Source organism: Desmodus rotundus, chromosome 5 (assembly GCF_022682495.2).
Source record: "Desmodus rotundus isolate HL8 chromosome 5, HLdesRot8A.1, whole genome shotgun sequence".
NCBI lineage: Eukaryota > Metazoa > Chordata > Mammalia > Chiroptera > Phyllostomidae > Desmodus > Desmodus rotundus.
Genome location: NC_071391.1, coordinates 48,768,439 through 48,795,970, shown reverse-complemented (window position 1 = coordinate 48,795,970; position 27,532 = coordinate 48,768,439). Strand labels below are relative to the sequence as shown.

At 45.3% G+C, this 27,532-nt stretch overlaps 1 protein-coding gene across 1 annotated transcript in view; it reads left to right on the top strand.

Annotated features, from left to right (window-relative positions):
- The first annotated feature begins 10,085 nt into the window (after window positions 1-10,085).
- MAP6 (microtubule associated protein 6) overlaps window positions 10,086-27,532 on the top strand; it is a 73,451-nt gene continuing 56,004 nt past the window's right edge. The window contains exon 1 of the mRNA XM_024572571.4: window positions 10,086-11,655. Within this exon, the coding sequence (XP_024428339.3) occupies window positions 10,748-11,655 (908 nt within the window). The 5' untranslated portion in view covers window positions 10,086-10,747. The remainder of the gene's footprint in view (window positions 11,656-27,532) is intronic.

Sequence of the window (27,532 nt, the reverse complement as noted above, 5' to 3'; positions counted from 1 at the left end):
GGTACAAAACAGACAGGGGGAGGGTAAGAACAGTATAGGAAATGTAGAAGCTGAAGAACTTATATGTATGACCCATGGACATGAACTAATGGGGGGCAGGGAGGAATGCGGGTAGGAGGGGGTGTGCAGGGCAGAGGGGAATAAAGGGGGAAATGGGACAACTGTAATAGCATCATCAATAAAATATATTTTTAAAAAAGCTAAATCATTGAAGTCCTAAAAGATGATTTCACGAAGTAAACAATATTCCTACTACTATAGCGCATAAAGTATATGGCAGATGTTCTATCTGTCCAAATATAACCCTGGAAAATCATTCCACAGGTCCCAAGGACATTTCCCACTTCTTCAGCTCCACTTGAGGTGTGGTATTTGGGGTTTAGCCGATGCCACCTTCTCAAGACACAAAGCTGTTAGCTCTAGTTTTGTTCGGGGTGAGGCATCCCTTGCAGGAGAGCAACGGCCTTGGCAGTAGACAAATTATTAGGAGAGAAATTCCCAGTTGGGGAATTCCCTCTCGGTTACAGTGACTCGTTTCACCAGACAAATAACACCATCCATCTGTAATGTTTGGCCTACTCTACAGTATTTTTATTGTGCCTATCACCCCCAGTTGCTGGACTGGTAGAACACACAAATTGTACAATTAAAACTGAACTAGGTAAATTTTCAGAAACTCTTAATCTCCCTCGGCCAAAAGCTCTCCTTAGAGAACTCCTCAGCCTGAAACCGGTGGTAAACATTGCCTTCCTCCTTATGAAAGAGTCAGCAGCTGTCCTATGAGGAAGGGACATATGAATCAGTTTTACTAAAAGCAGACATTCTGGCCCTGGCTGGTGTGGCTCATTGGGCTGAGTGCCAGCTTGTGAATCAAAGGGTCGCCAGTTCGAGTACCAGGCAGGCCACATGCCTGGGTTGCAGGCCAGGTCCCCAGTCCGGGGTGTGCGAGAGGCAACCTATCAATGTATCTGTCACACATTGATGTTTTTCTCCCTCTTTCTCCCTCCCTTCCCCTCTCTCTAAAAATAGATAAATAAAACCTCGAAAAAATAAAAGGAGACATTCTGCATTATTGTCAATGGTTCATTAACCAGCTTGTAGAGACTGATGAATTAGTAACAGTCACTTCACAGTGTGGTCTCAGGTGACGAAGACTTCAAAGACCACAGCTTACAACCAGGAGAGGTCTGTCCACTGGAAAAGACATTAATTAAAGACTCTCTCCCCAACATTGTTGGAAGGGACATTATCAGGTGTCTGACCACAAATGGACACCTGCCCCTTTCCCCAACACTTACCTCCAGTGGAAATCAAAGGCTTCTTGAGGATGGGAAACAGGAGACATCAGAGATAAAAACTGTCCCCAGGCATCGACAAGGCCTCTTACCCACACACTGATGTTGAACATTATTTATTTGATTGTCTTTACCTGTCTGCTAATATTAATAATAACAATTTCACTTGTTCTTTAGGCTTTTCTCAGACCTTATATAGCCCAACTGTTAATAATTGCTGCAGGTGTGGAAGATAACTTTTGTATTATCAATAACACTCTTTTTATGGCTTCTCTCTCGAAATTTAGGAGAAATGCTATTACAAAAAAAATGAAAGTAATATGTGTATATATATTTTAAAATTAAAAGAAAGTAGCTTATCCTATTAAGTGGGTTACTTCTAAATGAATTTTAAAAAGGCAAACTCCAAACAAGGGAAGTTGTAGAAAGGTGGTGTGGAAAAGGAATATGAAGGAAGGAGTTTGATGTACAAACACTAGGCCCCGGTTACGCAGATATGCTTACTCCCCAACCCAACAGAGACAACCAACTGCACCCATTCGGACAGAAGCCGAAATGACCGTAAAAACAGGGTCCTGTAAAACTGCTGCTGAGGCACAGGACATCCACTCATGAAACTCTTACTGTCCTCTTGGCCTCTGGAATCGCACTTGATAATGAGAACGTACAGCATTATATTTTTACAGCCTTGGCCCTGATTCAAACTTAAGGTCACAGCTTCCAACTGCACAACAGATGAAGGGAATCAGATACCTGCTATCCGTACCTGCTATAGTAGATGCAAAGCATTACACGGTGGGACCGGCAGCAGAGCCTGGAGCATGATAGCTCACAGGTTAGAAACGACCCAGAGCGGTTTTCTTAATAAAGACACAAAAGACCCAGCTGCCACCCATTTACCTACTTCTCACTTTTAAGAGAAAATTGGCCTTGAACTTCCATCCAAAGTTACGGTCTTGCCCCATCCCCAGTGGTCCATTGCTCAGCAAGGCAGCTGACACTGAGATGTCCCAGGAATGAGCTTTCCTAGCACCAGGGGACCTCATGAACAAATCAGATCAGTTAGCCATCTCAGTCAGGTGTAACTCCATTGGCCTGGTTTCTCAGGCCAAAAGCTAAAAATCACACTAGACTGTCCCTCTTCACTCGCATCTCTCAGTCGGTTCTCCTAAATCTCCCCTTGTAGACGTACACTTTGAATTGAACTATATCGAATGTATAGTGAAGTCACAAATCCTAAGTGTACAGAGTGATATATTTTCACAAAGTGAACACACTCACATAATTACCATGCTCAGTGACTAACAGGGGGGGACCAGCACCCCTGTGCCTTGCAGTCACACCTCTCCCCCCTGTAGGGCACTGCCATCCTCATCTCTGTTTTTGAAGTTTAGAAAAAGTGAATCATACATTATATATTCTTTAGGGACAGACTTCTTTGGCTCAAAATTATATTTTTGAGAATCATCCATAATTCTGTTTATCTGTAGTAACTTTGTTCTCATTCATATATGGATTTCATTGTGTAACTATGCCACAATTTATTCATTTTACTGCTCAGAAGCATTTGGGCTTGTTGCCTGTTTCTGGCCAGTGTGAATTGTGCTGCTATGGGTACTCTTTCCCTCACCCCTAGTTTTATTGAGAAATAATCGGCACAGCATGGTGATTTGATTTATATATATATATTGTGAAATGATTATATAACAAGTTTAGTTAACACTCGTCATCTCATTACATTGAGCTGAGTTCCAGCCAAGATGGAGGCACAGGTAGAAACCCTTCCCTTCCTTGCACAACCAAAAGGAGGATATCAACCAATCTAAAATCAATAAACAAACAGAAGTGCCAGAAAATCAAACTGCATGGAACTCCGACAACCCAGGAACAACCAGGGAATTAAACAGTCAACCAGAACAACCAGACCAGTAAGACAGGTAGATGGAAAGAACTTGTAGCAAGACAGCGGACAGGGCAGGCAGGGCTGACTGAACGGGAAACTGAGACTCAGAGCTGACTGTGGACTACAGTGGGGGTTGCCTCGGCGGGAGAAACTCCCAGTCTCCCACGAGATCATTGGAAAGTGGGGCTAGAGACAAGCAGGTGAGCCGCACTGTTCCCTCTCTTACCCTCCCCCACAGGCAGCACCAAGGAGGGACCTGCACAGGTGAATACCTAAGGCCCCGCCCCCTTATGGCTTAACAGGTACGCTGAGACAAAGAAATATGGCCCAAATGAAAAAACAGAGCAAAATTTCAGAAAGAGAACTAATCGATGAGGAGATAACCAACCCAAAGAGGAACACACCAAGGCACATCATCATTAAGTTACCCAAGATTAAAGATAAAGATAAAATCTTAGAAGCAGCAAGATGAAAGGAGACAGTTACCTACAAAGGAGTTCCCATAAGACTGTCAGCTGATTTCTCAAAACAAACCTTGCAGGCAAGAAGGGGCTGGAAGAATTATTTGAAGTCATGAAAGGCAAGGACCTACATCCAAGATTACTCTATTCAGCAAAGCTTTCATGTAGAATGGGCAGATACAGTGCCTCCCAGATAAGGTCAAGTTAAAGGAGTTCATCATCACCAAGCTCTTATTATATGAAATATTAAATATTAAATATCTAAGAACATCGAAACTATGAACAGTAAAATGTCAACAAACTCACAACTATCAACAACTGAACATAAAAAAAGGAAAAACTAAGCAAACAACTAGAACAGAATCAGAGAAATGGAAATCACATGGAGGGTTATCAGTGAGAAGGGGGAGAGGAGGAATAGGGGGGAAAGGTAAAAGGAAAAAGCACAATTGGTAAGCATAAAATAGACAGGGACAGCTTCCAGCCAAGATGGAGGCGTAGGCAGACACACTGTGCCTCCTCGCACAACCAAAAGAAGGACAACAACAATTTAAAAACAGAAAACAACCAGAACTGACAGAAAATTGAACTGTATGGAAGTACGACGACCAAGGAGATAACGAAGAAACATTCATCCAGACCAGTAGGAGGGGCAGAGATGGGCAGCCGGGGCAGAGAGGACTCACGGCAAGGAGCAGCTGGAGGACCCAGAGAGGTGGCAGATTGTGGAGCAGGGTGGGCAAAGCTGCAGCTGGTGGACTGGGTGACAGACCTCGCAATCCAGAGTTCCAGCGAAGGGAAATAAAGTCTCAAATCACTGATTGAAAACACCTGTGGGGGTTGAGGCGGCAGCAGGAGAAACTCGCAGCCCCACAGGAGAGTTCGTTGGAGAGACCCACAGGGTCCTATAACATACACAAACCCACCCACTCGGGAAGCAGCACCAGAAGGGCCCAATTTGATTGTGGGTAGAGGAGGGAGTGACTGAAATCCAGCAGAGAGTGGAGCAGGCGCCATTGCTCCCTCTTGACCCCTCCCCCACATACAGCATCACAGCACAGCGACCAGTGTTACCCCGCCCCGGTGAACACCTAAGGCTCCGCCCCTTTACGTTACAGGCATGCCAAGACAAAAAAAATTGGCCCAACTGAAAGAACAGATCAAAGCTCCAGAAAAAATACAACTAAGCGAGGAAGAGATAGCCAACCTATCAGATGCACAGTTCAAAACACTGGTAATCAGGATGCTCACAGAATTGGCTGAATTTGTTCACAAATTAGATGAAAAAATGAAGGCTATGCTAAGAGAGACAAAGGAAAATGTACAGGGAACCAATAGTGATGCGAAGGAAACTGGGACTCAAATCAACAGTGTGGACCAGAAGGAAGAAAGAAACATCCAACCAGAAAAGAATGAAGAAACAAGAATTCAAAAAATGAGGAGAGGTTTAGGAACCTCCAGGACATCTTTAAACATTCCAACGTCCAAATTATAGGGGTACCAGAAGGAGAAGAGGAAGAGCAATAAATTGAAAACTTATTTGAACAAATAATGAAGGAGAACTTCCCCAATGTGGCAGAGGAAATACACTTCCAGGAAGTCCAGGAAGCTCAGAGAGTCCCAAAGAAGCTGGATTCAAGGAGGAACACACCAAGGCACATCATAATTCCATTAGCCAAGATGAAACAGAAGGAGAGAATCTTAGAAGCAGCAAGAGAAAAGGACACAGTTACCTACAAAGGAGTGCCCATAAGACTGTCAGCTGACTTCTCAAGAGAAACCTTGCAGACAACAAAGGGCTGGAAAGAAGTATTCCAAGTCATGAAAGGCAAGGACCTAAATCCAAGATTGCTCTATCCAGCAAAGCTTTCATTTAGAATGGAAGAGCAGATAAAGTGCTTCTCAGATAAGGTCAAGTTAAAGGAGTTCAGGATCACCAAGCCCTTATTATATGAAATGTTAAAGGGACTTATCTAAAAAAAAGATACAAAATATGAACAGTAAAATGACAGCGAAGTCACAGTTATTAACAACCACACCTAAAACTAAAACAAAAGCAAACTAAGCAAATAACTAGAACAGGAACAGAACCACAGAAATGGAGATCACATGAAGGGTTATCAGCGGGGGAATTGGAGGGGGAGAGGGGGAAAAGGTACAGAGAATAAGTAGCATAAATTGCAGGTAGAAGATAGACAGGGGGAGGGTAAGAATAGTATAGGAAATGTAGATGCCAAAGAACTTATATGTATAACCCATGGACATGAACAAAAGGGGGGAAATGTGGGTGGGAGGGTGGGAGGGGGTGCGCAGGGTGGAGGGGAGTGAAGAAGGGAAAATGGGACAACTGTAATAGCATAATCAATAAAATATTTTTTTAAAAAAGAAATTTATATGGAAGTATAAACAACCATGAATAGCTGCAGCAATTTTGAGAAAGAAGAACAAAGCAGGAGGGATCACAATACCTGATATCAAACTGTATTACAAGGCCACTGTAATCAAAACAGCCTGGTACTGGCATAAAAACAGGCACATAGACCAATGGAACAGAAAAGAGAGCCCAGAAATAAACCTGTCTCTACAGTCAATTAATATTTGACAAAGGGGGCAGGAGCATAAAATGGAGCAAAAATAGCCTCTTCAACAAATGGTGTTGGGAGATCTGGGCAGCTACATGCAAAAAAATGAAACTCGATCACCAACATACGCCATACACAAAAATAAATTCAAGGTAAATAAAAGACTTAAATATAAGTCGTAACACCATAAAAGTCCTAGAGGCAGGAATATTGGCAGGAAAATCTCAGACATTCCACACAGCAACATCCTCACAGACATATCCCCTAAAACAAGGGACATAAAGAAAAGAATAAACAAATGGGACCTCATCAAAATAAAATGCTTCTGCATGGCTAAAGAAAACAGCACCAAATTACAAAGAGAACCAACAGTATGGGAAAACATATTTGCCAATGATACCTCAAACAAGGCCCTGATCTCCAAAATATATAAAGTACTCACACGACTCCACTCCAGAAAGACCAACAACCCAATTAAAAAATGGGCAAAGGACTTGAACAGACACTTCTCCAAGGAAGACATACAGAGGGCCCAGAGACATATGAAAACATGTTCAGCATCACTAGCCATCAGAGAGATGCAAATTAAAACCACAATGAGGTACTATCTCACACCGGTAAGAGTGGCCAACATAAACAAATCCACAAACAAATGTTGGAGAGAATGTGGAGAAAAAGGAACCCTAGTACGTTGTTGGTGGGAATGCAGACTGGTGAGGCCACTGTGGAAAACAGTATGGAATTTCCTCAGAAAACTAAAAATGGAACTGCCTTTTGACCCAGCAATTCCGCTGCTGGGGGTCATACTCTAAGAGCCTTGAAACACCAATCCAAAAGAACCTATGCACCCCAATGTTCATAGCAGCACAATTGACAATAGCCAAGTACTGGAAGCAACCTAAGTGCCCATCAGCAAATGAGTGGATCCAAAAACTATGGTACATTTACCTGATGGAATTCTATGCAGCAGAGAGAAAGAAGGAGTTTATACCTTTTGCAACAGCATGGATGGAACTGGAGAGCATTATGCTAAGTGAAATAAGCCAGATGGTGAGGGACAAATACCATATGATCCCACCTTTAACTGGAACATAATCAACAGAAGAAAAAAACAAACAAAATATAACCAGAGACATTGAAGTTAAGAACAATCTAACAATAGCCAGAGGGAAGGGGGGATGGCACAGTGGGGAGAAGGGTTTATAGGAACTACTATAAAGGACACATGGACAAAACCAAGGGGGAAGGTGGAAGCAGGGGAGGGGGCGTGGGTTTGGCTGGGGTTGGGTAGAGGGGTGGGGAGAAAATGCACACAACTGTAATTGAACAACAATAAAATAATGTAAAAAAGAGAATAGAGGGAATAGGAAGAAGCAGCATTAAAGTTTAAATGACTAAAAAAAAGGGTGCTTATTTATATTTTAACCTTATTTTTATTGTTAACACTATTACAGATATCCCTGTTTTTCCACCGCTTTGCTCTCCTCCACTCAGCCCTCCCCCTTCCCTCAGGCCATCGCCACACTGCTGTCTGTGTTATGGGTCACACATACACGTTCTTCAACTAACCCCTTCACCCTTTTTCATCCTGTCCCCCAGCCCCTCTGACAGCTGTCAGTCTGTTCCATGTATCCATTCCTGTATAAGTGAGATCATGTGGTATTTGTCTTTTAGATCCTTATCAATATTAATTAGGACTTGCATTCTGCTACAAGCTTCATGAAAGTGACCTAACCAGAAATTATATCTTCTCTTGCAAAAAGAATTATAGAAATAAACAAAAGAAAAAACTGAAGTTAAAAATAAACAAGAGTGTCCTTAGGAAGGCTGGTGCAGCGGCCGCACAATGTCACCAACATCTCTGTCTGTCCATCCCTCTGCAATTCTCAGTTTGCAGCATCTCTACTCAAGTTTTTATCTCAATGGTGGCACAGGGCGATTCACCTCTAGCCCATATCCATTTTTCAGCAAAGAACTGACACAGAGAGTATCAGAGCAAACCAGGTCTGACTCCAAAATCTACACTGCCTGACACACACTTATACTTCTGATAGAAGAGCTCCTACTCACATCTCATTAGTCTTTCATTCAGCACCTTGTGAATGAATTTTTCCTATGCCGCCCATACTGTATTCTAATTATTTATTTATGTGCCGGTCTCCTAGTCCTCCCATAACACATCTCTCTAATGGAGCACCTCCCCCCCCCAGCAGAGCTAGACTCCACCTATGTTCCACAGTGTCCGAAGCCCAAAGTAGGCATCAGGAGAGTTCAACTGTGGGGTAGGATCAAATTATATTGTTTATAGAAATGCATTTCCTAACGGCTGGGAAACAAGGCCAGGCATCATTTTATTTGTGGAACTGAAATCAAATTACTAAGAGGCAAAGACCCAAGCAAGAGGAAGTCCAGCAGATAATTGACTAATCAGAAGTATCTTCTCATCTTGTTTAATTTCAAGGTATAAAAAAACAAAACAAAAACAGCTGTGTTTTGCAGTTCCCAATCTAAACACATAACTGACTTTTCCCCAAGAAACACCAATGCCTCTGGCTTAATTGAGTCTGAAGACTCTGTCTATATCAGAGAGAAACAGAGCTGAAGGCTAGGAAATGTATCTAGGGGTAAGGAGTAGAAGATAGTGTAGGAGACATAAATGGAGGGACATCAAGGAGAGACCTAAACATACTTGGAAGAACAAAAGGTCTTCCTGGAGAAGGTGTTCAAGTGGCTGGCCTGCTTGGGAAGCTCCCCCCACGGGTTTCCTGGGCAGGTTCTTTGAATACTAATAGCTACCATTCACTGAGCCATTGCTGCATGACAGATGTTGAAGTGAGTAGCAAGTGAATTATATCATTTTCATTCTTAGAACAACCTTGCAAGTTCATAATTGGTACCCCCATTCATAAATGAAACTAAAAGCCAGGAAGTTGCAGTGAGGTGCAGTGAGTGCAAAAGCTAGGATTTGAATCCCCATGAATTTGATTGGACTCAAAGCTTCTGCTCTGAATCCTTACCTATTTCACAAAACCACTTTAAGGTAACTATTATTTCCTCCACTTCACAAATGAGGTGACCGAGGCCCAGGGAGGACCCAGCTTGCCCATATGGCACAGATAGTAAGTGTCAGAGTCAAATCAGGCCTGTCTGACTCCCAGACCTACTCTACCCCCCAGGCAGAGGAAGACCGAAGGCCAGGGGTCAGGACCCTGCCAGAAAGCCCCTACAAGTCAGGCCCCTCCCTTTCCTGGGACACCGCCCCTTTGTTTCTCATCCACCCCAACCTCGCCACTTAGGCCTCTTCCCAGAATCTCCTTTCACTGCCTCTATCCCAGTGTTACCCCTTCGCTGAACGAACAGGGACTAGGTGGTTCTTGGGAGGCTCTGAGACACCCCTTCCCCTCAAAAAGGAATAGCCAGGATACCACCAGCCTGGTGGTCCCCCTCCCCACACATAGGAGCAAGGCTTGCACACAAGACTGTAAATGCTTGGATCAGAAGCCAGCCAAACTGGGTTCAAACCCAGTGACTTTGGCCAATAACAGTAACTCTCTTTTTAAAAAGTATCTATCTTGGGACAGACATTTCACTAGTGGTTTCTTCCATGATTTTTAAAGTTACCTCCTCCTACCCCCTTAATTGACCCTATTTTACAAAAGAGGAGCCAGAGGCCCCCGGAAGGGAAGCGACCAGCATGAATACAGCCTAGGACTTGAACCCACCTCGGCCCCAGATTCTGCTGTTGCCTAGGAGCGGAGGAGGGAGGAGGTGCTAGAGTGGAGGGAGGAGGGAAAAGAGAGAGGGCGAGCTCCCAGCAGCGCACGCTGACGACAGCAGGTGATTTTTTTTTTCCTGCAGCGCGCTTTCTCTCAGTCTTTCCTGGATTTTTTTTTCCCCCCGCTGAGTGGCAGAAAAGGGTGGGGCCGCTTCCCTGCAGCAGAGACGGCGGCGGCGGCAGCTGCAGCAGCATCGGGAGCAGCGACAGAAGCAGCAATGCTTGGCCTCCGCTGGAGGTGATCTCCTTCGAGCCCTGCTAGGTAGCCGGCTGCGACAGGACGTCGGCGGGCAGGAGAATAGAGGCTCATCCGCGGACCCCGCGGCCACACTGTCCTGTGCTTCCTCTGCGCCATGGCTTAAGACCGCAGACGTTGTCGCCTGGCTTGGCCGGGGTCTGCGCGCCGCCGCAGCGGCAGGGAGGGGCGCGCCCCAGACGCCTTCGCCTGGGGACTCGGGGGCGCCTCGTCTCTCACCTCCGGTACCTGCAGCAGACTGCGTTCCCAAGACCTTTGCAGCCGGTAATCGAGGGACTTTATTTCAGTGAGAGCTTTGCCGCCCTGACCTTCCCGGGTGCTTTCTGAGGGAGGAGGGCGAGATACTCAGGCCATAAAGGAAAAAACGGTGGGAATCAGATTGGCAAGTCAAGCGCCAAGGAAGGCGCTGAAGGAAGATTAGAGACTTGCTTTAGAAACACAAAAGGAAGGGAAGGCCAGCTTTGCAGCTAACATCATGGCGTGGCCGTGCATCACGCGGGCTTGCTGCATCGCCCGCTTCTGGAACCAGCTGGACAAGGCGGACATCGCCGTACCGCTGGTTTTCACCAAGTACTCGGAGGCTACCGAGCACCCAGGCGCCCCGCCGCAGCCGCCACCGCCGCCGCAGCAGCAGGCGCCGCCGGCGCACGCGCCCCCCTCGGCGCGGGCGGTCGCCATAGAGACTCAGCCGGCCCAAGGCGAGTTGGATGCAGTTGCCCGGGCAACAGGGCCGGCGCCTGGGCCTAGTGGCGAACGCGAGGCAGCTGCGGCCTCTGGCCGGAGCGCACTGGGCTCCGGCCCGGGCTCCGGCGCCACCTCCGGCGCCGGCCCGGTGGACTCGGTGATGCGTCAGGACTACCGCGCCTGGAAGGTGCAGCGGCCCGAGCCGAGCTGCCGGCCGCGCAGCGAGTACCAGCCTTCCGACGCGCCCTTCGAGCGCGAGACCCAGTACCAGAAGGACTTCCGCGCCTGGCCGCTGCCGCGCCGCGGGGACCACCCGTGGATCCCCAAACCCGTGCAGATCCCCACGTCCTCCCAGGCTTCCGCGCCTATTCTCGGGGCGCCCAGGCGCCGGCCTCAGAGCCAGGAGCGCTGGCCGGTGCAGGCCGCCGCTGAGGCTCCGGAGCAGGCGGCGGCCCCTGGTGGAGCTGGTGTGTTCGCGGCGGGAAAAGCGTCGGGTGCGGACGAGCGCGACACACGCAGGAAGGCTGGGCCCGCCTGGATGGTCCGTCGCGCGGAGGGGCTGGGGCCCGAGCAGACGCCGCTGCCCGCAGCCCAGGCCCAGGTCGCGGGGCCCGAGGGTGGCAAGGGGCGTGCAGCAGCTGATGCCCTCAATAGGCAAATCCGCGAGGAGGTGGCGAGTGCAGTGAGCAGCTCCTACAGGTGAGATGAGGGACCCAGCTCCTGCGACGGGGCTGGTCACCCTTTCCTTCTACCGAAGACTGCCCAGGACTCAGTCTGCCCATCGGAGGCCTCACAGCAGCCTTCGCTCCCATCCCAGGCCACACCCTCTCCCCAGCCCCATCCCAGGCACCCTGCCATAGCTGATTTCTTTCTGTTTTTTCCTATGTGTCCTTTCCGGGGCCTGCCCTGGTGCACTCTACCATCTCAGCCACCTTTTTCCCCATCCCGCCCTACCTCAGATCCCTGCGCGCCCAACAAAGACCCTCTGCAATTTTTTCACAGGCTATGCTTCCGTTCCGCCCCACTCAACTTCAGCTTACCGACCGCATTAGTCTAGATGCTGCCTGTGCTGGCTCGGTTGCCACACACCAGCCTGGTTCCTTCCCTCAGGGCCCCATCCTTCCGGAAGAAAAGTTCATTCCCAGAGACCATAGCCCCCCCGCAGCCCAGTTCACTGGTCTTTCATTCTTCCCTCCACTCCCCCGGTCCCTGGGAGATACCCAAGCACCACACCCTTTTCTAGATTCCTGGAGGGGGATCCGTGTACATCACGCTCCTCCTTCTAGCCTGGGGCTTTGAAGTCAGACTCCTTAGGTTTCTTACTGGCTGTGATACGTCAGGCAAGTTTTTTAACCTGTCTGGGGCCTCAGGTTCTTACCTGATGTGATTGATAACAGATTGCTCTCTTAGAAGTGCTCACTCCTTTGTTAATTTAATATGAATATTCAACATATTTTTGAAAACCTGCTCTATGCCAGGCACTAGGCTAGACGTTGTAAGGATTAACTCAGAGGGATCTGGGGAGAAGTCTGCCTGGCACAGTGTAGACGACTAGTGTGCACTTTGGTCCCATTCCAACCTTCTACGTGATGCCTCGTCGTTCTGATTTTCACTTCCTAGGTATGACCAGCCTTCTCTCCTACTGATGTGTCTTTTCTCCTGTCCCTGCATGTTCTACAGATGTGTCTCCCGTTCTCGTACCACCAAGAACCCCCTTTTTAGCATGTTCCAATTCCCTGTAAATTAATGTCTTCAAGCAAGGGTATAACATCCCTCTCTGTGTCCATTCTTCTAGAATTCTCCCTCTGCTGTAGTCTCAGCCCTTCCATCCTGCTTTCTCATCCTTACATCAATATGTATTTTTGAATGCTTAGCTTTCAGTCCTGCCCTTGTGGTTCAGCCCAAATCAACGAGCTAACAGATCACAGTTGACTCTGAACACGTAACATTGGGCTTGGAGGTCTCTGGGGAAGCAGATTGCATGATGAATAATTGGGTGAAAGGTGTCCAAAGTGTGGCTCATCGGGTCCTTCATCGATGCCATAGCTAGTTGCCTCCTGCAGCCTGGAGGGTGTGGCCAGGAGGACTGCAGGATTAGTGTCTTTTGCCAAGATCCTAGGTGCAGACCCCTGGCAGACCGATGTCCTTCTGCAGCGAACATAACAACCACTTCTTACATGCCGAGGGAAGAATAGCATAGATAGACGTCTTTCTTGCTAAGACAAAATCCCTTCTCCTCCCAGGTTTTAACTCTGGAAAGCATTTCCCAGTGAGAGTGAGCAGCTAATCTGTTGGGCACGACTCCATCTTCCTGAATTCCACGTCCCACTTGGCATTTTTCTCTTGGTTTATTGTTACCATGACCACACTGGTCCCCCAGGAGTACACCACTTCCCTTTGAAGCTCTGGGTCACGCAAGAACACGATTCTTTTCCTTGATTCTTAGCCCTCAGGAGGTAAAATTTTCACAAATCTTTATGCTGCTACCAAGGGAGCATCAAAAAGAAAAGAAAGGAAGCAAATAAGCAAGGGGCATAAAAAACAAAGCCAAGACGTGGCTTTGTGACTCTGTGTGTGTGATTGTGTGTGTGTGTGTGTGTGTGGCTTTCTTATTGACAGGGCCTTACTTCATTCCCTGAGCGCTCTAAAGTCACCGGTCCTTGGCCTGGCTTCTTTATCTTCCTACTCCCCTTCTAGGACCCTGTGGCAGGTGGAACCTTAACACCCACCAGGCAGGAACTGCCTCTTCTCACTCCCATAGAGTCAATGCCAATCACGAGAGGTTGCGCATTCTCACACCTGCTTGGGTGATCCCACTCAGTTTACGTTTCCCCGTTGGTGGGACTAGCTTTGTCCATGGATGACTGGCCATACCGTCAGGGAATGACCCACCCTTCAGATACAACTCACTCCAAATATTTGGGCTTCTGCATGTGCTCTGTGGAGCCTCTTCCCCCAAACACCTAACTCTACAGGAAGCATGTCATGCTTTACGCTTAGAATCACACACATACTGTGAGTGATTGGATTGAATAGCAGAAGGCTACACTCGCATAGCCTGTCCAAAAATAAAATAAAAGAAAATAAAAACCTCTGCACAACTCAAAACTATTTTTTCTAATTTGGATCTTCTGTAAAATTTTATTACACACATGATTTGGGGCAGCAGTTCCATTTTGCTGGATAATCGGAAGGGTTTTGAAATATTAAGAGAATGAGTATTGATAAGAGACATCAATTTCTTTAATGGACAATGTAAGTGCACGACAAATTCGATTTGAAATTTAACATTTTTGTTTGTTTCGGAAGAAAAATAAACCAATGATAGGGAAATGCATTTTGGGTGAAAGTAGATGTGAAATCATAAGATAATGAATTGATTAAGTATAAGGAAAAACGCCTGGAAATTGTTGGCTTGTCAGGAACATTGACTGTCCTTCCCTATTGTTCTTGCATTCTTTTCCTTGCTGTGATTCTGACTGTCTGGTGAGTTTATGCCCTGGGTCTGCTGTCCGTGAGCCTGACCTACCGTTAGAAGCCAAGCTGGGTTCCATTTCAATGATAATTTCATTTCCAGATCCTTTTCTTCTGCCACCCTACATAAATCACGGTGGTTTACACTGCGGTGACTGGCTCATCCCCTGGGCTTTACAAAGGACATCTGCCACACGACCCCAGTGCAGGCAGCTCGCTTAAATGAAGGACACGTACTCCATCAGCTTAATTTATCGGTGTATAATGTAACATATGCATTCAGCATCCAGAGTCATATACATACTAATTGGTTTTTGCCTACAATATACATTCAGTAGATAATATCGAATGTCTTTTGACGCTGTGGTTTTGAGGAACCTTCCCTATTTAACAGTTCATTTAATTCCTAACTTACCCACACTACCCTGGGATTTTTTGCATTCAGATGGTATCTAAGGCATCTTTACAATTATTCACAATCATGAATTTGATTAATTTTTAATACATTCATGTCACATAGATGATATAAAATTGAGAAGCATGCCTTTGTTACCATTTTTAATATTAAGGATGGATTTCACTGGTCGGCCATTTAAGACTCCAGGCCTGGCATTCTCAATTGAAAATAAAGGAGGGGATTTAAACTCCCCTCCCCGTCAACCCACTGCCCTGGCCTTCAGTTAATAGGGATGGATGGGGTAGCAGGTGCTCCCCATAGAAATGTTAATGAAACTTTTTCCTGGAAGAAATCAGCTGAGGCACCAGGAGGTAGAATTAATAAACCGGAGGCAAAATACTTGAAAAATGAGAACCGTCACAAGGAAATTAGAAAGGAAAGAACCCTTTACTGTCTGCCCTACTGTCTCCAGGAAGGTTAGAGGAAGGCCCATCTGACCGGCCGGTGCTGTGGGGGGCCGCCTGCAGGGCCACGGCGTGTTCTCCCGTTTCTCCCTGGGTGAGTCTCAGCAGTACTTCGGGGCCACTCCTCAGTGCGGCCTGCCAGGTTCTGCCATTCAGAATCAAATTCTCTTTTATTCCCTCTTTATGTTTCGTACACTTCCAAAAATACTTTGATCTGTTGTTCTGCCTCCCCGACCACATCACGCACACTTGAAGAGAAAAGCTATGTTTTGTTCACCTCTAAACCCCTCGTATATAACATTGTGTCTAGGTGCCGTATAGGTTGGTCGAATCCAGTGGAATTTTTAGCGTTTGGTGAAAATTTTATTAACCTACATCCTGATTCATTTCTTTCGGTTTCATTTAGTTGAATTTATTTCAGAAAATGACCACCAAGCTCCTGCTATATATCAGGTGTATTCCGGGGATACCAAGTGGATAAGCCATAACCCTTATGTAAGGAAATTGTCTTCTGAATCAAAATAAAGTCCTTGTCCTGCTAGGCTAGCAGTAGCAGCGACGGTTCAAATGTGGAAGGGCAGCAAGCCTTACAGACCTGACTCTCGCTTCACTCTCACCCAGGACAGTGGTCCGCAACCTTGGCTACACATTGGAATCATTGCAGAACTTTTAAAATGCTGTTGCACAGGTACCCTGCCCAGAAATTCTGATGTAACTGGTCTGAGGTGTGGCCTGGGCATCTGAATTTTAAACAACTGTCCCAGATGATTCTCATGTACAATTCAGGTTATGACCTTCTTCCCGAAGGCAAAGGTTCTCAAACTTTGGCACACAAAAAGAGTCATCTGGAGAGCTTTCTAAAATTCAGATTCCTGGGCCTCATCCTCAGACATGCCAATTCAGTATGTTTAAAACGGAGCCTAAGACTCTACATTTTAAAAAGCACTCTAGGTAGGTTTGATACAAATGAACTTCAGGCTTTACCTGGGAAAACATTGCTTGGAAAGATTTGATATCTTTAAGGTTTTCCATTTTCCCACGTTGAAACATGGTATTGCTCGCCATTTACTTAAGTCTTTTATGTCCTTCACTTACATTTTGTAATTTTCTCCAAAAAAAAGTCACGCACAATAGTTTTTAAGTCTTATTTTACTATAGTTAAGTCTTAATTATCTAACTGGATTTTTACTTTACGTATGGAATGAGGTAGGGGAGCTAATTTCTTTCTCCCACAGGGAAAGTCATCTATCCTAACACCCTCTTAAAAAGTGCGACTTTTCCCCATGAACGTCTCTTCCGCAGAAGGGTCACATTTGCTAGCGTGTGTGTATTTCTGAGATCTCTGTTCTATTCCATTAGTCTGAGCTAATGCCAAACTATCATCTGTGTTTGTCTGAGCTATTTTAAATTATTCTTCCTACTGTGGAGAGTATTTTTTTTTACATTTTCTAATTTGTTGTTGCTCATATGCATTAATTTTTGTATGTTAGTTTTGTATTCAGCAATCTTACCACACTACCCAAGTTGGTTTTGCTGTGGACTCTTGGATTACCTGTGAAGATAATGTATGTTTTTAGCAAATACTAGTTTGTCTTCCTTTCCAATATCTATATAACTTTGTGGTGTGTGTGTATGTGTGTGTATGTGTGTATGTGTGTTTTGCTGCATCGGTGAGGATATTGGTATAGATTTGATTGCAGGTATTAACATGCATCTTTTTCTTGGGACATGGGGATACCTCTAAAGTCTTATCACTAAGTATGAGGTTTGCTTTTTATTTTTATGAGATAGCTTCATTTCAGGTTAAGAATCTTCCCTTTATCCTCATTTACTAGGAGTTTCTAAAAATGTAGATGGGTATTGAATTTTATTAAATGGTTTTTCTGCATCACTGAGATAATCAGATGGTTTTTCTTTTGAAGTCTATTAATAAATTTTTCTGATATCGAATCATCTTTGCATCCCTAAGATAAACCTTGCTTAGAGAAAAATCTGTTTTATGATGCTGAATTTGGTTTGCTATTGTTTGTTTGAAATGTTTGCATACAGGGAAGGGGGTTGGGGGACTGGGTGAAAAAGGTGAAGGGTTTGAGAAGTACAGATTGGCGGCTACGAGGCAGTCGTGGGGCTGTAAAGTACAGCACAGGGAACACAGTCAGTAATAGTGTAGTAACTGTGTGTGGTGCCAGTTGGGTCCTGGAAATATGAGGGGGAACACTTTGTAAAATATGTGATTATCTAATCACTATCTGTACTCCTGAAACTACTATAAATAATAGTGAATGTAAACCATGTAATTAATTTAAAAATTAAAGAAATGTTTGCATACATATTCATAAGTAAAATTAGTTTAAGTTTGTTCCTACTTTTATATTGGTCTTGTGCAGTATTGAAATCAAAGTTATATTTATAAAATTAGATGAGATTTCCCTCCTTTTCAGCCGTTTGGAACAATTCATACAAGAGCCCTACCTTAAATATCTGATCGGGTTCCCCTGTAAAGATTTCTGCCCCCGGTGTCTTTTTCATGGGTAGATTATTTTTTTACCAATAATTTTCTGTCTTTATTCATTTATTCAGCTTTTGTATTTCTTCTTGAACTAATTTTAGCTATTGGTATTTTCTGGAAAATGTTATATTTTCCTCTAATTTTTAAATTTATTGACATAAAATTGATCATAGCATTTTATTGTAGATTTAAAAACAATCTCTGTAATTATGTCCCTTTTCATTTTTCATATCTAATATTAATTTGTGCCTTCTCTTTTTTTTTCATGATTAGTCTTATTGAGGTTGTTTAGTTTTTCAGTTTTTTCAAAGGATATAATTTTGGTTTTGTTGATTATCTCTTTTTCCAGTAAAATTTGCTCTTATGTTTCACTATTTCTTTTCTTTTCCTGCTCTGAGAGGCAGGCATGGGCTAGGTTAGGAACAGTCTTATATTCCTGGCTAGGGAGTTTGGATTTTCCTCTAAAGAAATGAGTCACTGCAGGACTCTAAGTAGCTCCTACTGGCTGGTGGCCTGGGGAAGTTAGAGAAAAGGAGGGTTGTAAGGAAGCTATTGAAATAATGCACAGAGAATGAGAAAGCCAGAACTGTAGCTATGGGACTGGAGATTCACAATGAACACAGAGGAGGAAAAAAACATCAGGAGTGGAAGTTGAGCTTATGTTTTAGTACCTGGAACTTGAGTGTTCTATGGGATATCTGACAAGAAGTGTTCATGGGCGTTGAGTAAATGGGTCTGAAGCATGGGAGATTGATCTGGGCCGTAAACATAGATTTGAAACACCCTGTGGATATTGTTGAAGTCACGAGAGGACGGGAACCATTCCCAGAGAGGGAAAATCAGCCATCAGAGAATGGAGCTCTGAGCGATACAAGTATCTGGGGGTACGGACAGCAGAAGGAATGCCAAGAAAAAGACAAAGAAGGAGTGAGCAGAGGAGGAGGAAGAAAACCAGGAGCAAGGCATCGTGGAAACCACATTGAATACTTCAGTAGTGCCTTATGCCCATTTGGAAATGTTTACTGAGGATTACTGTGTGCAAAGCATCTGGCTAGATCATCGACCTCGTGCAGGTGACTCTCGGAGGTATCCTGCTGCCTGAGACTAACCCACAAAGGAGAGAGGAGATAAGATAAACACCATCAACTCCTGGTTGCTCTCCTAGGAAAAACTGCCATCTAATGCATATATGAACTTTAAACAAAGACATGCCAGTGATAGTTCTAAAGCAGGGGTGTCAAAATCATTTTCATAGGGGGCCACATCAGCTTCGTTGTTGCCTTCAAAGGGCCAAACGTAATTTCAACTCCTTAACAGTTAAGGAGTGGTTACATTTATACAGTCCTAAAATTATTTTGGCCCTTGAAGGCAACCGTGAGGCTGATGTGGCCCCCCTTGAAAATGAGTTTGACACTGCTGTGAATCTAAATCAACAATCATTAAAAATTAATCAATGTTCCAGACACAAAACTAAAATAATTTAACAAATGTTCATGAGGCTTAAGGAGCCAATTCCCTAATACACGCAGTTTTGGCTTTACAAATTATGCCAGGTGTATAAATGTAGACAGGTGAGCTTACAGTTCTTTACTAAATGAAGAAAATTGCAAGATAGGTCTCGACTAGCAAGCTAAAAATCCTCTTCGTGCTCACTGAAGATCTAGTTTTCACCATTAGAAATAATAATTGTAGCTAATTGAGTGCCTACTGTGGACCCAGCAGGCCGCTAGAAACCTCAGGTGCATTTTCTCCTGCACACTCTGCGGTAGCCCTGCGAGGTGATGCTACCACCAAGGCCTCCCTGGACAGCACTTCCTCCGCGTTACATTAACATGTATTGTCAACTCAGTTGCATTCCAGTAAACAGTGATTAGTGTCTACCATATAGAGGCTAATCCCTAGGGTGACAAAGTAGTCCTTGCTCTTAAAAGGTTTATGTTTATTAGGCAGAGATGAGAAAAGTTATAGCTACCCCAATAAAAAGTTTGTGCAGGGTGTGGTAGGGCGCAGAGGAGAGCAGGGGTTAAGTCTACTTGGTCTGAGGGTTATCAGGCAGAGGGGTCAGTGGAGAAGAGACTAGTAGGCCGGATCTTCAAAGATGAGTAGACATTAGTAGGGGGAAGCAACAGCCTGAGCAAAGTGTAAGCAGCTCTGTGAACTTAGTTCTGTGAGCAGTTAGGTAGAACTCAGAGGTCTCGCTGAATGAGGACAGAATGGCTGGAGACAGACAGGGTAAGGAGGCTGGGGCCAGCTCCTTCACCCTGTAAGCAAAGGGAAGAAGCAGGATTAGGTTTTGGATTTTAGAAAAGGTGACTGTGACTGCAGTGGGAAGGTCAGGTTGGAGGGGGCTAGACGGGGAGCCCGCAGTCCAGGAAGGACGAGGTGAGAGGAGGAAGACCTCCAGCAAGGAAAGACCGGCAACAAGAGCTGATGCTACAGAATGAAGTAACGTAGAGGCTAATGCGAGCGGGCAGAAAGGGAGGGGTCTAGGTCCTTCCCAGATTTCATGCTTTGGGCATCTGGGGACACAGTCGCTCGCCGGGCGTGTTTGGAGAAGTTGAATCTGAGGTGTCTCTGGGAGGTCTGCAATCGTGGACACGTTTTGTGGAAAGTGAAAGAGAAACCCGCCCTGCTGGTGAGGGTATAAACTGGCGCAATCACTTTATTAAAAAACTTTAGCATTATCTAGTGAAGTTAAACATAGGTTTTGCTCTATGACCCAGCCATTGCACACTGGAGTATATACTTAACAGAAATACGTTTAGAAGACTTGAACAAGGATGGGTATAGCAGCTTTATTAGTAATACCTAAATAGTAAAACCAGACCGAATGTCCGCCAGCCGTAGCACAGATAAACTGTGGTGCAGTCACACGGGAATATCACGTGGCAGCGTGTGGTAAACAATGATGTGCCCCTGGCCCACCCACATCCTAATTCCTGGAACCTGTGAATATGTTACATTACAAAGCAAAAGGGACTTTGCGTATATGATTAAGTTAAGGATCTTGAGGTGGGATGAATATCCTGGATTATCCAGATGAGTCCACTGTAATCACAGCTATCCTTGTAAGTGAAAGGATTCGTGCCACAGTGATGCAGTGTGATAAAGGCTTGGCCAGCCCTTACTAGCTTGGGGACATGAACCAAGGAATGTCAGCAGCCCCTCAGAAGCTGGGAAAGACAAGGAAATGGATTCTCCCCTAGGGCCTTCAAAAGGAACACCTTGATTTTAGCCAGTGAGACCCACTTCAGACTTCTGAACTACAGAACTGTCATACATTTAAGATAATACATTTATGTTGTTTTAAGTCATTTAGTTTGTGGCAATTTGTTACAGGAACTGTAGGAAACTAATATACAGGGTTTCTCAATGTCGGCACTACTGGCATCTTGGACCATTGTTGTGAGGAGCAGTCCTGGGCATTGTGAGATGTTTGGCAGCATCCCTGGCCTCTGTCCACTCCATGCCACCAGCATTCCCCACCGCGCTTACCCCGAGATGTGACAATCAAAAATATTTCCGGCCCTGCCCTGTGTGGCTCAGTTGGTTGAAGCATCATCTAGTAACCTAAAGGTTGTAGGTTTGATTCCCAGTCAGGGCACATACCTAGGTTGCAGGTTCAATTCCCAGTCTAGGCGCATACAGGAAGCAACTGATCGATGTTCCTCTCTCACATCGAGGTTTCTCCCTCTCCCTTCCCCTGTCTCTAAAAGCGATGAAAAAATGTCCTCAGGTGAGGTTAAAATTTTTTTAAAAAATATTTCCTGATATTCAAAAAATCCCCCGCCCTCAGGGGGGTATAGCAGAAGTGCCTCAGGTTGCGAACCTCTGTTCTATAGCGATAAAAAAGAAAATCACCACGACATCGGTAATACGGACAGACCTCCATGATGATGAGAGAAGGAAACCAGATACAGCTCACTTGCTGAACGACTCCACTTACATGAATTTGACAATCAGGCAAAAATAACTGATGGCGATGGGAGTAAAATCGTGGTGACCCCCAGGGGTGGGCGGGTGGCTGGCTGAGAAGGGGCACAGGGGACCTTCTGAGATGCTGGGAATGTTCCGTATCTTGATCCGGATAGTGGTTCTGCAGGTCTACACATGTGAATATTTAAGATTTACAGAATTTATTCTGTACATGTTCTCCCCCAACAAAAAATTAAAAAGAAATCACAGGATGCTCCGGAGAAAGGGCAGGACAGTAAAATGGTCTGGACACTGAGCTGTCACTGAGGGTCAAACCCACAGGCGTCGGGGTGGGTGGAGGATAAAGAAGGTGGGAAGAAGAGAAGGCCAGAGCCCAGCAAACGCCAACATATCAGGGATGGGCAGACCTTTGGTGTCTGCGTGTCATCCCCCTCTGAGAGCGAGAGCATAGGCCTCACCATTATCCCAGCCTCCCACCTCCCCTGCCTCTGGTCTTGGGGGTACCTGCAGGAACGACCCCGTGTGCACGCCAAGAGAACGCCTCTCTATTCTCTCTGTGCTAGCATAGTTCATTGCCATTGTGTATTTGTTTTCCAAATGAATGAAGAGAGTTTTGCTGGACCAAGCATGGTGTAACCTTTTATGGTGGGAAAATTGAGCCCAGGCTCCGAGCCACAAAACCCACCATAAGTGCCTCTGTGAAGCACCGCCTCCTCCACTGCGCTGTGCCCTGTGGTCACTGTCCATTTCACGCAGTGATTCCAAAAACGTTGGCCCATGTTGTAGCATATCCTAGAGTGCATTTTTACAATCTCCTCAGCCCCTAAGAATTGTTTTCTATTAAACTACAGTGATAGCATAAGGCAGACAATGGCAGAACGCAAAAGAACAGAATGTTAGAACAGAGACCTAATTGAGTTTCAACCTCATTTGCTGAGTGCTTACCCTGCGCCAATTGCTTTAACATATTTTTTAAAATTTAGACTTCATAATGACCTTTTAAGGTAAACATCTCTCCCTTTAAAGATGAGTCAAGGAGGTCTGGGGACGCAGGTCGCACAACCAGTCAGTGGCTGAGCTGGCTCAGGAACCTGGCTGTCCTCACTCCAGCCTGCTGCTGTGTCTTAGCTGTGTGCCCATGTGAACCCCTGCACTGTCCCCTAGTTTGCTGTGTCATTCCTGGGAGTGCTGCTGTGCACCCCCCACCCCGCCCTTCCCACTGTCTTTGTGGTCCCAGCTCTCCTAAGCCCAGGCCATTCTCCCTCCCAGCCTGTCTCTGCAGTGCAGAGGGGTAGGAGGTCGCACTACTCCTGACCCTGAACTCTCCGTGGATCCCCTTCATCTCCAGGGCAAGGCCCAGGCACATTGGCCTCAAGGGTTTCTAGGATCTGACCTCTCCGGTGCTTCCAGCATTTTTTGCCCACTGCTTCTCACAACACACCTGATGCTCTTTCCTGGAGGTTCTCAGTCCTGGTTTTACACTGAAATCATGGGGGCCTGAGCAGGGGATCTAGCCAAATGACAGCCTAAGCTGGGCCTTGACAAACCCCACATTAAACCATGGCTGGATTTTGCACAGTTTTCCCTCCTCCCCTCCTCCTATCTTCTTTCTAAATCCTTGCTATCCTTCCAGGCTTTTAGTCCATTGTGAAAGAGGCTTATACTATGCAAGCAGGGAATGAGGTTGGATTTATTTGATTATAATATCATAATAACAGTGCAGCGGGCTTAATATTATTTTTATTCCAAGTTCAATGCACCATCGTAAGAGCATGCGGCAGCTGGAGGTATGAGCTCTGAGGATTCAATGTGCAGAGCCCATGACCCCTGCGTGCAGGGACCTGCTGTCTTGTGAGGGAGGTGATGGGGGTGCCAGTATCTAAGTACCGGGCGGGGCCTGGGGAGGGTTAAAATCAGGGGCCACAGCAAAAGTTGGTTAATTGTTGGTAGATTCATGGAAAGGATGGCTGTGTGAATCCTGGGAGGTGTCCTGTGAAGAATTTGGTGGCCATTAAAATGGCTTGGATCATCTCTCTTGTAACTTAAAATCTGAGTGGCCTTGAGATAATCACACAGCAGTGACTTCACAGCGCCATATTGAAGATGGAGGGAGATAATGCGTTTACCCAGTGCATACCTGTCACAGTAGGTGCTGGCTACGTTTATCATCACCAGAGTAGGTTACCAGTGAAGTTCTTTTACTTACTCATTTAGTAAACCTCTATCCCGTCTGTATCAGGCACTATGCTAGGACCTGGGGATACAGAAATGAACGTAGCACATGTCCTGAAAGAGATGCTGGTCTAGTGAGAGAAACATGCTTTGAAAATTATAGTAATGGTAGTAAGTACAATAATAGAAAGATGCACAGGGTATTGAGAGAATGTAGGGGCAAGTGGGGCTCTAACTCAGTCTAAATCAGGGACCATTCCCGAAGGAGGTGGACCTGTGCAGGGGGGCAAAAGCATGGAGTAATTTCCATTGGGAAGGCAAAAATTAGGAATTCTGTGTCCCTTCCTCGAGGTCTTGAACAATGATATAAAAACAAAGAAAGCCATTTAAGAGTACAATACTTACTAGTAATTCCAGCTTCTGTTAGATGTCTAGCTTTGTTTGGGGCTTTGCATCCCAATCCTACTCACCTCTTATTACCCATATCTTTGGGCAAGTTATTTACCCTGCCTTCTCTGATTTTTGTTTCCTCATTGGTAAAGTAGGACCAATAATACCTACCTCGCAAGGTTAAGTCTTTGACTCTCTTACCTCTCATATTTGCCATTGCACCCCCAGCACCAAACTTAGTGCATGGTGTTTAGGAGGTGCTTCATAGATCTTAATTGAACAAATGACTGAATGATGTATGTACAGTACTTAGCATAGTGCCTAGGCCATAGTAAGCACTCAATAAGGAGCAACTATCCTCTTTGTCATTATCCCCAGTGGGTTTGAGTACCACTTGGCTACTATAAAGAGGTGATTTTGCATTTCTGTGTGCAGACGTTCTGAATTTCTTCAGAGAGCCATGAAGTGTGCAGATAAAAGGTTTTCTATGAGTATTTTTTAGTCTGGCTTGCAGGATCAGGGAAGACATCAGAAAGGAGGGTAGCTTCTGAGCTAGGCCTGGGAGATCAGTCCGACTCCAGTAGGCAGAGCAGTCAGGAGCGCAGGGAAGCAGCACATCCCAGGCAGAGGGGGCAGCTGGGGCATGGGGGCCGGATGTGCATTTGGGCGACCACAGGTACTCAGATATGACGAGTGTTCCAAGTGTGAGGAACGACGTGGCAGGAGACAAGTGTGGAAAGGTCTAGATCGACAATAAGCAAACCTGTAAGGTAGCAAATATTTTAGGCTTTGCCCTTAAATGTTATATAATACGAAAGAACAAATTTCCCAAATGTTTTATTGATGAAATTAAAAATAAAATAATAATTGAAGGCAAATCTTTTGTTATACAGGTCTACTCGTGAGAAGAGTAGATCTTTTAGGGGAATAATATTTGCTAAAATGGGATTCAAAATTAGGATTCCCTTTCATCATATTGATTGCAAACATTTACCTATGAAACCCTTTCTTAACTCATGGCCGAACAAAAACAGGTCGAGGGCCAGACTATCCTCAGGGACCCGTTTGCCCGTCTCCGCTCTGTGTTACTGAGGGCGGAATGCTGTGCTGCCGAGTTTCAGACTCTGCATTTAAGTAGCAAATAACCTCTTGATCAAAGTGCCTGAGAATACGTGCTTTGACAGTGCCTTATCAAGCTCATCATTTATTCTCCCCAAGTGACATAGTCGCTCTCTTGTTTCCTTACAACTGAAAGTAACTGGGTACTGATATATGTGTGAGAATTGCTTTGTCTTCATATATAATGGATAACCAACCCGACTCGCACGGCAACCAAAGATACCAGCTGCAGGAGTCGTCATTGTGAAATAATATTAGTCTCTGGCTGCTGTGACCATTTCGTGTGGGGTGTCCCCAGCAGCTGGAACAAGGCTTTTAAAAAAATCGACAAGGAATAAGTGGTATTAAAAGGTGCATGGAGCCATAATTCACTTGCCTAGGATTCAGCACCCAAGGAAACACAGAAGAGAGCTCTCCCACAACAGGGTTGTTATGAGTCCTCAAGGAAGCCCTGACCCAGCATATCTCGAGTCTGCCAAAAGCTGGCTGTGAATTGGAGAGAGGCTTGGTGTTTCTAGCTGCTAAGAATCTAATCTAACACCACCATTCTCTGGGGAGTCCTTTAGCATATCATAACAGTCCTAATCCAAACCACATTTGTGAGAAGGCAATGCTTTATAAGTGCTTTTTTTTTTTAAATCCTCACTCAAGGATATGTTTATTGATTTGAAAGAGAGTACAAAGGAGAGAGAGAGGAGAGGGGAGAGAGAAGGGGAAGGGGGGAGAGAGAGAGATGAAAGAAAGAAAGGAAGGAAGGAAGGAAGGAAGGAAGGAAGGAAGGAAGGAAGGAAGGAAGAAAATTGATTGATTCAGTTGCCTGCTGTACACGCCCTGACTGGGGATCTAACCCAAAATTTAGGTGTGTACCCTGACCAGGGATTGAACTTGCAACCTAGGTATATGCCCTGACTGGGAATCAAACCAGCAACTTTGGTGCATGGGACAATGCTAAACCAGTTGAGCCACCCAGCCAGGGCTAAGTGCTTCTTTAATCTCTAAATGGAGTGACTTTGGTACAGACTATTACTTCATGAATGAATAAATTCCATTCAATTCAATTCAATGCAATTAATATTTGTTGAGTATTTTGTATGAGTAAGACACTGAGCTAGGCTCTGGGGATATGACTATGAGGACATCCTGACTTACTCTGTATCTGTTCCTACTTCAATAGTAGGAACAAATGTGATGATGAAGACAATGGTGATGGTGATGATGATGATGATAATAATGGAGGAAAAAGAGGAGGTGTGAGGAGATGATACAACAGTAGAAGCATGAACACTTGTAACCAAGAAAGGTTTTTAGGGCTAGGGGTAAGAGAAGAGGGAGGATTTCTGAAGAAAAAGTGAGGAACGTCAGGGAAATTAGTAATCACAGCTACTTATTTGATAGCCATGGTGCAGTAGTGGGTCAACCAAACATCTTGCGCCAGATAAACCTCAGTTCGAATCCCAGCCTTTCCATTTTGACAACTTTCCATGAAGTCATTTCAAGTCTCTGAGCTTCAATTTTCTCCTCAAGAAAATGGGGCAGTATTATATATGTCCTAGGTTGCATGGATGTGGAAATGTTTTGTAAGCAGGGAGGTCTTTGCAGTTGTAATTGTAAATATTAATACTTGTAAATGAGCATGGAATCCGAATGCATACCAGTTTAGACTCCAGGAGGGCAGCCACTCAGAAGCAGCTCTGAACTAAGTTCTTGGATTGCAGCTATGAGCAAGGCAGATACAGTCCACCCTGGAGCGAGCAGTGTAATGACAGATGCGGTGTTACGTGCATTCCAATGGCTAATTATTAAATACAACTCTGACGAATTTTAATCAGGGAAAGTACAAGGTGCTAAGAGAGCATCGAATGGGCACTGGCAGACCTAACCTAGACTAGGAGTTGGAGCTCTCCTCTGAAGAAGTGGCATTTGAGCTAAGCCCTGAAGGATAAAGATGAGCCTTGATGTCCGACAAGCCTCTCCTGGCTTCATTTTCCTCACCTGCCACTAGGGCTTTGGCCGAATCGCCTCTCACTCTACTGCACTCCAAGATGCCCTTAAAGACCCTAGTGCGTGATGCCAAAGCGCCCATGTCCTGTGGGCTGCGGTAGATCACACAGGGTG